Source organism: Crocuta crocuta, unplaced genomic scaffold (assembly GCF_008692635.1).
Source record: "Crocuta crocuta isolate KB4526 unplaced genomic scaffold, BGI_CrCroc_1.0 scaffold13, whole genome shotgun sequence".
Lineage (NCBI taxonomy): Eukaryota > Metazoa > Chordata > Mammalia > Carnivora > Hyaenidae > Crocuta > Crocuta crocuta.
Genome location: NW_027530007.1, coordinates 1228863 through 1242126, shown reverse-complemented (window position 1 = coordinate 1242126; position 13264 = coordinate 1228863). Strand labels below are relative to the sequence as shown.

The following is a 13264-nucleotide window of genomic DNA, read 5'->3' as shown; positions in this document are numbered from 1 at the left end:
CCTCCGAGCCATCTCTGTCTCCCCCCCACCTCCCCAGCCCCAGAATCCAGCACAGGACCTGGCACAGTCCAGCTACCTGAACACACCCGTACTCAGTGAATGAATGATGAGGTTTCCCCCACTCGGGGGGCCCTCAGGCCGGGTTCTTTACTTTGGGTGCCACCAGGTCCCTACCAGGGGGCAACTCCAGTGGATTTCGACTTTGCTACGTAGCACCGGACATTGGTCCCAAATCATTTTCGGGCCTGGGTGATGTCACAAAAGGAGGCCTTTTCCCACCTCCAGAGAGTTATGTTCCACATAAGGTACTAAAAACTTGGCCAACTGGCCACAGGTCCTGCCTTGGTACCCCAAATTGGGCCGATTTTCTGAATCCGGGAAAAGCTGTCATTTCAAGTCACCTCAAAAAGAGAGTGGCTAATGCCTTGCCTAAACCTCCAGAGAGGGAGACTGCCTGACGACAGAAGCTGTACTAATGACGGCAACACACACATTAATACTTTAAGGCCCCCAAGTAATTCAGGAAAGTCAACAGGAAAAAGAGAGGGAACTCCTCAGAAGAAGGGTTTTATAGATGCAGAAAGTATTTTTACTACAAATTAAAAAAAAAAAAATCCCAATAGTTGAGAAAGTAAAAACCATACTGAAAGATGCCAATAAAACTTTATTTCTCTCTGCTCGGAGAGAGGAGTAGTCTTTCTGAAAAAGCTATTTTCTCGAGATAAAAACCTCTGCCAAAGAAACAGCACAGATTTTATGACCCCCACGGGTTGTCTGATGCTCATTCATTTGGACCGCACTCTGCCTTCTTCAGAGAAAGCCCACCTGCCTCTCCGCTGTGTTACTACAGGCTCTTCGCAGAGCTCCCGTAACTCTAAGAAACCAGGCAGCCGGCCCCGGGGTCACTGTTAACAGAGACTGTTCTCGTCCCAGGCTCGTCCCAGGCTCGGGGCGCTCATTAAAATGCGAGGATCAACAGAAAGGAAGAGCCCCTGGGGTACCTTATCTATCTCAGAGAAAATGAAAGCTACATTTTGCAGGTGTGAGGCTCCCTGCCTCAAACCCCTACGTTTTGGGCCTACATCTATTTTGGGGAGTACGTTCTCGATTAGTCCAGCTTCAAACCATGAGTACCCGGCTGTGGCCTGGGCCCCTCCCCCAGGCCACCGGCCTGCTCCCCACACTCTGCTCCTTGCACGCGGGCCTCTGTGGCAGGAGCCGGGGAGCAGAGCGGTTTTAATTATTTACACAGACAGGAGTTTTTCAGTTCGGAGACCCAGTTTCTGGGAAGTTCCAGGTTTGAAGTCAGCCACTTTGCTCTTGGTCCTGCTGCTTCCTCCAAGCTAACTACAGAGGGCTGCGGAGAAGCATAGAAAACAGGGAAGACTGTCTTCCAATTCTTTGAGGGCACAGCCATCTCCCCCAGCACAGACATTTAAATGATCCAGATCAGCAGGGAGTGGGCCTCCTCCTCAAACGGGAAAACGGCATCGCCACCGAGTGGGAGCCCTGTGCACCTGCTCAGAGCAGGTTATAAAATCTGGGACATGAACCTCTCCTCCGCTGCTGCTTCAGCCAGAAGGTGGCATTTATGCTCTGAAAGGCGGTGGGGGGAAAGCCTCGCCTTCGTCCCCGGTGCCTGCCAGGAGTTCATCGTATTTAATAGCCCTACGCAAACCCAATCCCCATACCTCTCTTAAGGCCATGGTTTTACGAGCCATAAGAAGGAGGGCTTCCCTGGGAACAGTAAAGCACTGCTGTGACAGTAAAGTGAAATTGCTTTGTTGTGTGTGAGGCAAGGAACTCGAGACTCTATTTCGGGCAGAACGATAACTTCAGGACTTCAGGATCCCTCTTCCGACTTCACACTTTGTACTTGGGTGCCGCAGCCTCTGCAGGGCGGCCCCCCTCCCCTGTCAACACCCGCTGGGGAACCGGGCCCCGTTTTTTTATCCTCGGGCTGGAACAGCTCTCCGCAGATGCAGGACAAAACTGTCCCTGTTATCCAAGCCTGCCTCCGAACGTTCCTTGACCCAAACACTGATGCACCGGCCCCAGCATTAACTTCTACTCACTCTCATGAGCGTGACTATTTCATCCATGTAAGGCCTGATGTGGCTCTTCACAAAGGACACCAGCATTCCCAGCTGCTGGAACAGAAACTGGAACGGAGAAGAGATCAGCAAGTTGGCATTGTAAAAACTCCCTGGGCCAAAAAGTGAGGGGCTTGCAAATGTGGAAATACCAACCACTGTTTGATCTCAAACTCTATTCTGGTAAAAGGTCAGGGGTTGAGCAACCTGGCTCCTCCTGGCTCCAGCAAGTCCCGGAGATGTAAATCCTTAATGAACATTGTGATTAGAATGGTCAAACGTGTTCTTCAAGCAACTGTTGAGCAACCCCCACCTCTAACCGCAAAATTCTCGCTTCTGTGCACCAGCTTCGCCCCTCTCCCTGTATAAACCCTGAGCTATGGCTCGGTGGGGCGCTCTTCCGAGGACTTTTCGGGTGATCGGGAGGGGCCGGCCGGCCGGCCGGACTAAAATAAACCTGAATAACCAACTCCTTTTGTGTTTTGTGGGCTTCGTCCTCGGTGATTCTCCTTTGGAAAGGGAGGTCTCACGGCATCAGGAAGGATGTAGGCCTCCCAGGCTTACCCTAAGTCCATGGGAACAAACGAAACAACTACAGGGTCGGTTCCCACACCACTCTATGTACTGAGAGTAAGTCTAAAAAAAAACCCAGAACTGAAAACCTTTGGTGGTGACAGTGGTTGGGGCTAAAAACAACTGCCGGTGGCTTTAGGCCCCAGGTGAGCCAGTTTCTGCACAGCAGATGTTCTGGGGTCACACTGGCTGTCGTGAGCCGCGATGCTACCTATTAGCTCCATGACCTTCATTTAACCTCTCTGCGCCCAGCCTCTTTGGTTGAAAAAGGCAGGTTAACAGTCTACTTGTCTCTGAGGCTTATGTTAAAAGTTAAATGGGATAATACCTGGATGCGAATGCTGTTAAGTGCTCCGTGAACACCAGCTGTCACTGAAAGATTTCTGGAGTTACTGAAGACTTAAAAGCGGACGTGCAATTTTGAATCAAATGTAAATGTATCTTTTGTCTCTTCAGTTCCAATTCACTACCGCTTCCTTTCTCAAAATAGAGCTATTATGGACACTGGTTCATTTACAGTAATTAACTCAATTAATCAGATCTTAATTTATAGTTAACAGTAACTAGTTCTTTGTAACTCTAAGAAACTTTGAACCAAAACAGTAAGCAAGCCAGGGGATGCATGGGATAAGGAGACTCTGTCTGGGTTGATACGGCACACCCGTAAGAAGAGGCGCCTTCTGCTAAAATAAGCTGCGATGGAAAAGACTGGGGGAGAGGCAAACCCAGCTACTGAAGAGGTCTTCAGGGTATAGTTTTCATGTTGTTGTGATCTTCAGAGAGGGCTACATGTCAATCTCCAGTAGCAAATCATATTCTAAATGCCCCTCCCCAAAAGATGGCTCTATTGTTATAGCTCTCTCTTTGTCTCTGCCTCCCCCCATTAATAAGGATAACTTAGCACTGAACATATGTATTTTTCACTCTTACCCACATTTGGAAACTTGAGTTCAAGTTGGGGATAAATCAAAAGCATCCTTTCAAATAGCAAGTAACGGACTTAAGGACTCATTACCTAACAGGACAGGCAGGTTGGGCTCGAAGGGAGTGTGCACACATTCTCTGACAACAAGGACACCAGGGATTCTAAGGGGGTCAGAATCTGCTCACCACACGGCACAGTTCCGACTCAACCCAGGACGGCCATTCCTACCCGTCTCTTGGGCGCCTCCTCATCAAATCGCTACTGACGGTTTTTGTGAAATGGTCTCGGGTCTCTATAAAAGGACATTCTAGAGATCAAGGGATATGAGGCTCTAAATATAACTGTTTTTTAGTTAAATTTTTGTTATGGGGAAACCTGACAGAAGGCAGAAAATCGAAGCTGGAGGAAGGGCAGAGCACTGGGGACGGCAGGGCAGAAAGGACAAAAGTGTCCTGAGCCTCGCTGTCCTTCCATATTAGGTGTAACGAGGAAGCCCCTCTGTGGCTAAGTCACCAGTAATGGCCCACATGCAAGTGCCTCCTTCACAGCACTGCCTCATTCTTCTCCTTTAGATTTGCTCACAAGACTTTCTTCTCTTTCCCCCCTGAACATTAGTGTTTTAAAAGAACACATAGTTTTGTTCTGAAAATATGGTGGGTTAGATACCCCTGCTATGAAAAGCCTAAAAATAATGCACAAAAGATAATAAATCTTGTTATTATACCATCAGAACCTAAACCTGTTACAGAAAGCCAGACCTCCAGGGGGCTACATATTAAGAGAAATGGTGACCCTCCCACCCCCAAATCTGTCCACTGGCAAAAGGAGACAAAGCTATTTGTCAGTCTTGATGCAGCATCTGGGTAGGAAAAAAGTCTCCCCTAAGCTTGTAATTTCAGTTCGTTCTCATGTGTTTATTAGATATGGGTTAGCCGGGTCATCTCTGGGGACTGAGAAACTCTAAAAAAGAAATTAACTTAAGGTTCTCCTGGATCACATGGCAGAAGCAAATGTAAATCTGGAGAGATGTGACCTCAGAGCCAGGGAATGCCCAGTGAACTAGGATATGCAATCCAAAATTAGAAAACGCATAAGGATAGACCACTCAGAGGATGACTCAGCAGAAACAATAAATAGCAGGATCAGACCCATCAAGAATTTTATACATATTGGAATTATAGAATAAACATATAAATCTGTTTACTTATTTTCCTTAATGTTTTATTTATTTCTGAGAGAGAGAAAGAGTATGAGCAGGGGAGGGTCAGAGAGAGAGGGAGACACAGAATCCAAAACAGGCTCCAGGCTCTGAGCTGGCTGTCACCACAGAGCCCGACGCAGGGCTCAAACCCACAAACTGTGAGATCATGACCTGAGCCGAAGTCAGACGCTTAATTGACTGAGCCACTCAGGCACCCCAAATAAATCTGTTTAAAATGCTTAAATTCTCACATTTATTTATGTGAGAATTTAGGGTGCCTGGGTTAAGTATCCAACTTAGGCTCAGGTCATGATCTCATGGTTCACGAGCTTGAACCTGGTGTCAGGTCTGTGCTGACAGCTCAGAGCCTGGAGCCTGCTTCGGATTCTGCGTCTCCCTCTCTCTTTGCCCCTCCCCTTCTCCTGCCCTGTCTCCCTCTGTCTCTCAACAATATTAAAAAAAAAAAAGGTAAGAATTTAAAAAGTGAGTAAAAAATAGGATACCACCATAACATACTAAGCATATTTAAAAGACCCTAATATAACTATAGATATAAAAAAAAAGAATGTAGTTGAACCTAAAAACTCAAGGACAGGTCCAAACACACAATGGAAGAATTCATGAACAGAAACAGGAAGTGAAGAAATATCTAGAAGGGAATCTCAGAGCGATAAAGATGAAAAATACAGATAAGAAACTAAGGGACATTAAGGACAGAGTGAGAAGCTCTACATGTTGAAACAAATCTGGAAGGGGGCGCCTGGGTGGCTCAGTTGATTAAGCGTCTGACTTCGGATCAGGTCATGATCTCACAGTTTGTGGGTTCCAGCCCCGCGTTGGGCTCTGTGCTTGACAGCTAGCTCAGAGCCTGGAGCCTGCTTCAGATTCTGTGTCTCCCTCTCTCTCTGACCCTCCCCTGCTCACGCTGTCTCTCTCTCTCTCTCTCTCTAAGAAATAAATAAGAGATTAAAAAAAAAAGGAAACAAATCTGGAAGAAAAAAAATCAAAGGGTGGAATACTCGTATTTCAGAAGTCCACAAATCCAAAATAGGATGCGAGAAAGAAATCCATATCTAGATACACAATAGTGGAGTTTCAGGGCAACAAACACAACGAGAAGATCAGAAACAGGCACTGAGACAAGCAAGGTTAGGTGAAAAGGAATCGTGATTGCTCAACCAAAGAAATTAGAAAATGTGGGATCTTATCTACAGTTGCAGAACCCTCAATCGTATTCTCAGCTAAGTAAGGATTTTAAAAGAGGGTAAAATAAAAATGTTTGCAGATAAAACAGAAGCAGAGAGCTTACTTTGATGGATGCTCACAAGAGGGATGTGCCTTGGCTCTAAAGAAGGATAATGATGCTAAGAGGAAGCACTGAGGTGGGAGACAAAGTATGGAGAAGTGAGTTGGCAAGTGTGTTTGCATAAAATAGTGATAGTGTTTAGTTTGGTGGTAGAAAAAAACAGTGATACTTCATAGTAGGAAAAAGAACAGTGATACTTCATAATAACATAAGAAGGAAGGAGATAGTCTGAGCAATCATTCTAAGTTTTGTATGTTATTCTGGGAAAGGACGTAGATATGGATTAATTTTAAAAATTAGTATTAAAGTTAGGTATGTGAGGCAAGATCGTAAGGGTAGATAGAGAAAGATAAAATGAATCCATTACTCATCCTGTACCCGGGGACATATTCCACAGAGCTCAAAGTTCTGAGTATAAAAAATAAGGGGGGACTTGGCTGGCTCAGTCATAGGAGCACACGACTGTTGATCTTGGGGTCGTGAGGTCAAGACCCAGGTTGGGTGTAGAGATTACTAAAAAAATACATAAAAAAGCTTTTAAAAAATGTAAAAAATGAGGCCAATCAAGTACAAAAAGAGGTAAGAATTATACACACACAAAGCTTTTCATTACAGGATTATTTTAAGTATCAACAGAGTAGAAAAAAACGTAAACATTCGTCTATGGGGACGGGTTAAACGGCTGTGGTACGGCCACACAGTGGCGCGCCATCACCTCTCAACGAAAGAGGGCATTCTTGGTGTGCTGCTCCGGCATGGACTCCAGGGCACGCTGCTGTGAAAGTGTGAAAGTGGAAAAAAGCAGGCCCCACAACAGTGTTTATATTATGTTATTTTCTGAGGAAGGAAGGTGGGGGCATATATATTTCCTTATATTAAAAAAAACAATAGTGAGAAGATAAATTTTAAAACTAATGAAAATGGTTACCTCAGGGAGAAGTGTGGTAGGCAGAACACTGGTACGCCAAAGACGTCCATGCCCCAATCCCCAGAACCTCCCAATAAATGACAAAAGGGACTTCTGAAGATGAGATTAAGGTTCAGGACTTCGGCATGTGGAGATTATCCCGAGGTGGCCAACCTAATCAAGGAGTCCTTACCTTAAAAGCAGAGAATGTTTCCTGGCAGTGGGTAGAAAGAAATATCTGACAGCAGAAGGGTCAGAGAGATGCAATGAGATGTTGCTGACTCTGAAGACGGAGGAAGAGGGCCAAGCAATGTGAGAAGCCTCTAGAAGCTAGAAAAAGCAAGAGGATGGATTCTCCCCTAGAGCCTCCAGAAAAGAACGTGGCCTCACCAGCACCCGGATTTTAGTTCAGTATGACCTCTGTCAGACTTACGACCTACAGAGCTGTAAGATAATAAATTTGTGTCATTTGAAGCTATTACGTTGGTGGTGATCCGTTATAGCAGCAAAAGGAAATGATAGAGGAAGATACATGGAATAGAGACGGGGAGAGAAGCTAGACTTCACTGAACGTATTTTATAGTTTTGGCTTTGGAACCATGTTAATGTCTTACATAATCAGAATAAACCTCAAAGTTAAATTAGAAAACCTAAGTTAAATTAGAAAAACCTGGAAAAATTTCTAAAAATTGAAACTAAGCAGAAACAAATTAATTTAACTATAAGTCAAGTCAGTTGGACAATCACTCAAAGAATTTCAAGTGACTTTAAACACAGCATTTTGGGGGACGCCTGGGTGGCTCAGTTGGTTGGGCGTCTGACTTCAGCTCAGGCCATGATCACGCAGTTCACGAGTATAAGCCTCGCATCAGGCTCTGTGCTGACAGCTCAGAGCCTGCAGCCTGCTTTGGATTCTTTGTCTCCCTCTCTCTCCGCCCCTTCCCTGCTCATGCTCTGTCTCTCTCTCTTTCTGTCTCTCTCAGAAATAAACATTTAAAAAAATTTTTTTTATAAAAAATAAACACAGCATTTTGGTGTATACCTCCAAAAGAACACATCCTTAGAACAACAAAAAACTGCAAAACCCCTTGAACTGCATTCAGTAATCTTACTGTTATTACTAATACTGGTCATTTACTATTTACATGCATATAAAATACATGGAAGTATGTATCTTACAAGATAAAGCAAGTAATTATAGAAATGTAAGCACCAAGAAACCAAGTATTTCAGTGTGAGCAACAAAGTAAAAACTCTTAAATCTTAAATATGCAAGACTTAATTTTTCTCTTTCCAAAAATTACTCATCTCTAGTTCTGTTCCCTGAAATGGCCGAGAATAAGATATGTCAGTAGCAATGAGCACCCTAGCACACAAACTGCCATCTCTTAAGTACCATTTCTCACTTAAAGAAACCACAGCTCCAGGGACACCAGTCAGTTAAGTGTCTGACTCTTGATTTTAGCTCACGTCATGATCTTACAGTTCATGAGATCGAGGCCCATGTCAGGCTCTATATGACTGTTTGGAGCCTGCTTGGGACTCTCTCTCTGCTCCTTCCCTACTCATGTGCACATGCTCCTTCTCTCTCTCTCTCAAAGTAAACAAATAAACTTAAAAAAGAAACCATAGCTTGTTGGAAGTGGCCATGCCAAGGCTTGAGTGAAATGTACTTGATAAGCTCAAAATATCTTTTTTTTTTTTTTTTTTTTTGCCAGAAAGCAAGAAAGCAATCAAAGACTAAGACCACTGGCAATGTAAAAAGAACACAACAGCCAAGTTGACTGGGATAATTAGATCATGAGAAAAAAACAGTGCCTTCAATGAATAGGAAAATACACACACACACAAACAAGTTGATAATGATACTCCAAAAGCAAAAGGGGCCGTGGGGTGGTGCCTGAGTCATTTCAGTCATTACTCTGAAAAACCGATAAATAAAAGAATCATGCATTTATTCTGCCCCTCTAACTACACTAAATAGTTGGTAACATAAAGTTCTTTATAGATGATTGCTAGCTAATAAATCCAGGAGTAATAGAATTAGAAAATCACCGTTTTCCAGTTGCTAATGAAATAATAGTTCTACAAAACAATCTTCAACAAACACTAAAAGGATTAGGAGAAAAGCTGATGGGACCACAGCCTACTGACTACCCTTTACATCCCTAGAAGTGGATTCTTTAGAAAAGACTTGTTTACAACTGTTGAAATAGGAAGTATGCAGTACCGCCTGTGAACCCAAAAGAAGGAACCCGAATCTAATCAAAGCATCTAAATCTAACCAGTTTACAAGAAGTGAAAAGATATCCTGAAAATACAATCAGCCAAATCCAGGATGGGAAATTCTCTAGGAAAAATGACCTGCTTTCTTCACAAATAAATGGTATGAAAAAAAAAAGTGGGGTAAAAAGGAGGACAGGAAGAGAATTGGATATATCAACGGAAGCTATGTGCAGGCCTTATTTGGATTATGATTTAAATAAACCAAATGTAAAAACACATTTTGAAGACAAACAAGGAGGGGACCTAGGTGGTTCAGTCAGCTAAGCATCTGACTTTTGATATCAGCTCAGGTCTTGATCTCAGGGCAATGAGTTCCAGCCCCATGATGGCCTCCATGCTGGGAGTGAAGCCTACTTAAAAAAAAAAAAAAAGAAAAAGAAAAAGACAAACAAGGACAATGTGAAGAAGGCTTCATATTAGAAAATATTAAGGAATTATTTTTAATTCTATAGATCTTATAATTTTGGTTATATGGGGGAAAAGTATTTATTGGTGAAGTAGTATGATATCTGGAATTTGCTTTAAAATACCCCAGAAAAAATGTGTGTGTGTGTGTGTGTGTGTGTGTGTGTGTATGGGGGCACGCGCACGCGCGCGTGTGTGTGAAGAGACTGGTGGGGGTGGTGGTAATAAAATGAAACGAAATTGACAGAATGCTGATAATTATTAATGAGTATGGGAATTTAATAGAAGTTGTCCACTCTTGTTTACGACTGAAATACCCCATTATTGATCATTTATTAAAATTAAAGATGGCCAACAAGTAAAGGGCAAAAGATAAGAAAATGAAAGCGTAAATCAAGCCCAAAAAAGACAGAAAAGAAAGAAAATAAACAAACAGATAAAGCACTAGATCAGGTGGTGGAAATAAACCCAAATTTACCAGCAATCACAACAAATGTAATTGAACTGAATGCAAAGATTTTCAAACTAGATTAAAGGAATAACTCAGCTGCATTATTACACATATCATGATCACGAGTGGGCCATCTAAAGCAAAAAATTACAAGACAATTAAAAGTAAAAAGATAATAAAAGACATACTCCCTTCAAAAAAAAGATGGTGTAGCTGTATGAAAATTAGGCAAAATAGATTTTAAATTTGAATGTACCTATAATATATTCCCCCAAATACATAAAACAGAACTGACTAAACTATGAGAAACTAATAAAGCCACCATTGTAAAGGGAGATTTTTCTCTCACTTCTCTCAGTAATGGACAGATTAAGCAAACAAAAAATTAACAAGAATACAAAAGACTTGAACACGATAAGTAATAAGTTCAAATCTAATGACATACGTGGACCTTTGTGTATAACGTTAGCAAATATACACCATTCCCAAGCATGGAGGAAACACTTATCAAAAATAGATCAAGCATTAGACTATTAAGGCGGTTTCAGCAAACAACAAGGAATCATAAACCCAATGCAATTAAGTTGGAAATAGATAATCCAAAGAAGAAATTTGAAATCTTGTAAATCTGCAAATTAAAATATCCACTTCTGAATAACTCAGTGGTGTAAGAAGAAATCATAGGAAACATTAAAAACACTTCTCTCTGAGCAATAATGGCACTCCTACATTATTATTTAGCTGTAAAGAAGGAATAAACTACTGACCCACAACGAACCTCACAAGAATCATGTAAAGTGAAAGAAGCTAGGTGCAAAAAAACACATTTGATTCCAGTTCTATGAAATGTCCAGAGAAGGCAAACCTATAGACAGAAAGTAAATAAAATGAGTAATTTCCTAGAAAAATGTGACCAAAACTGTTTTAAGAAGAAACAGAAAAACAGATCTTTGAACCTATAGTTAAAAAAATAGTAACGATTACAGGCGAATTCCACTCAGGACTGCAGATGTAAAAAAATTTAAATTGAGTAGTAGATATAAAGTCAATGTATATCATAACGAAGCTAGTTTTAAAACAAGAATTCGGGGAGCCTGGCTGGCTCAGTCGGTTAGGCGTCCAATTTCAGCTCAGGTCATGACCTCATAGTCCGTGGGTTCGAGCCCTGTGTCAGGCTCTGTGCTGACAGCTAAAAGCCTGGAGCCTGCTTTGGATCCTGTGTGTGTCTCTTTCTCTGCCCCTCACCCGCTCACTCTCTGTCTCTGTCTCTCAAAATAAAATGAAGACATTAAAAAAAAAAAAAAATTTAAAGAGAAAGGGGGCGCCTGGGTGGCTCAGTCGGTTAAGTGGGTTAAGTGTCTGACTTCGGCTCAGGTCATGATCTCACAGTTTGTGGGTTCGAGCCCCATGTCAGGCTCTGTGCTGACAGCCAGCTCAGAGCCTGGAGCCTGCTTCAGATTCTGTGTCTCCCTCTCTCCTGACCCTCTCCTGCTCACAATGTCTCTCTCTCTCAGAAATAAATAAAGCATTAAAAAAAATTTTTTAATGATAAATAAATAAAACAAGAATTCAAGGATATTTCAACATTAAATTTGAAATAGAAAAGACCCTGGATAGCCAAAGCAATCTTGAAAAAAGAAAACCAAAGATGGAGGCATCACAATCCCAGACTTCAAGCTGCGTTACAAAGCTGTAATCATCAAGACACTATGGTACTGGCACAAAAACAGACACATAGATCAGTGGAACAGACTAGAGAACCCAGAAATGGATCCACAAGTGTATGGCCAACTCATCTTTCACAGAGCAGGAAAGAATATCCAACGGAATAAAAACGGTCTCTTCAGCAAATGGTGCTGGGAAAACTGGACAATGACACGCAGAAAAATGAACCTGGACCACTTTCTTACACCAGACACAAAAATAAACTCAAGATGGATGAAAGACCTAAACATAAGACAGGAAGCCATCAAAATCCTTGAGGAGAAAGCAGGCAAAAGCCTCTCAGACTTTGGCTGCGGCAACTTCTTACTCAACACATCTCTGGAAGCAAGGGAAGCCAAAGCAAAAATGAACTGTTGGGACCTCATCAAACTAAACAGCTTCTGCAGTGAAGAAAACAATCAGCAAAACTAAAATGTAACCGATTGAATGGGAGAAGGTATTTGCAAATGACATATCAGATAAAGGGCTACTATCCAAAACCTGTAAAGACCGTATCAAACTCAACACCCAAAAACCAAATAATCTAGCGAAGAAATGGGCAAAAGACATGAATATACACTTCTCCAAAGAAGACATCCAGATGGCCAACAGACACATGAAAAAATGCTCAATGTCACTCATCATCAGGGAAATATAAACCAAAACCACAGTGAGATACCACCTCACACCCATGAGAATGGCTAACATTAACAACTCAGGCAACAACAGATGTTGGCGAGGATGTGGACAAAGAGGAACCCTTTTTCATGGCTGGTGGGAATGCAAACTAGTACACGTACTCTGGAAAACAATATGGAGGTTCCTCAAAAAACTGAAAATAGAACTACCCTACAACCCAGCAATTGCACTACTAGGTATATATCCAAGGGATACAGGTGTGCTGTTTCGAAGGAGCACATGCACCCCAATGTTTGTAGCAGCGCTATTGACAACAGCCAAAGTATGGAAAGAGCCCAAATGTCCATCAACGGACAAATGGATAAAGAAGATGTGGTATATATACATACAACGAAGTATTACTTGGCAATCAAAAAAGAAAGAAATCTTGCTATTTGCAACTATGTGGATGGAACTAGAGGGTATTATGCTAAGCGAAGTTAGAAAGACAAATATCACATGACTTCACTCATATGAGGAATTTAAGATACTAAACAGATAAACATAAGAGAAGGAAAGCACGAATAATATAAACACAGGGAGGGGGACAAAACATAAGAGACTTAAATATGGAGGGGCGCCTGGGTGGCTTAGTCGGTTAAGCGTCCGACTTTCACTTAGGTCATGATCTCGCGGTTCGTGGGTTCGAGCCCCGCGTCGGGCTCTGTGCTGACTGCCAGCTCAGAGCCTGAAGCCTGTTTCAGTCTGTGACTCCCTCTCTCTCTGACCCTCTCC

At 42.4% G+C, this 13264-nt stretch overlaps 1 protein-coding gene across 2 annotated transcripts in view; it reads right to left on the bottom strand.

The window, feature by feature from the left end:
- The window catches only part of MTOR (mechanistic target of rapamycin kinase), a 138555-nt gene that overhangs the window by 88986 nt on the left and 36305 nt on the right, over window positions 1-13264 (bottom strand). For both annotated transcript variants that reach the window (XM_077763809.1, XM_077763808.1), the window contains exon 20: window positions 2076-2162. In XM_077763809.1, the coding sequence (XP_077619935.1) occupies window positions 2076-2162 (87 nt within the window). The remainder of the gene's footprint in view (window positions 1-2075; window positions 2163-13264) is intronic.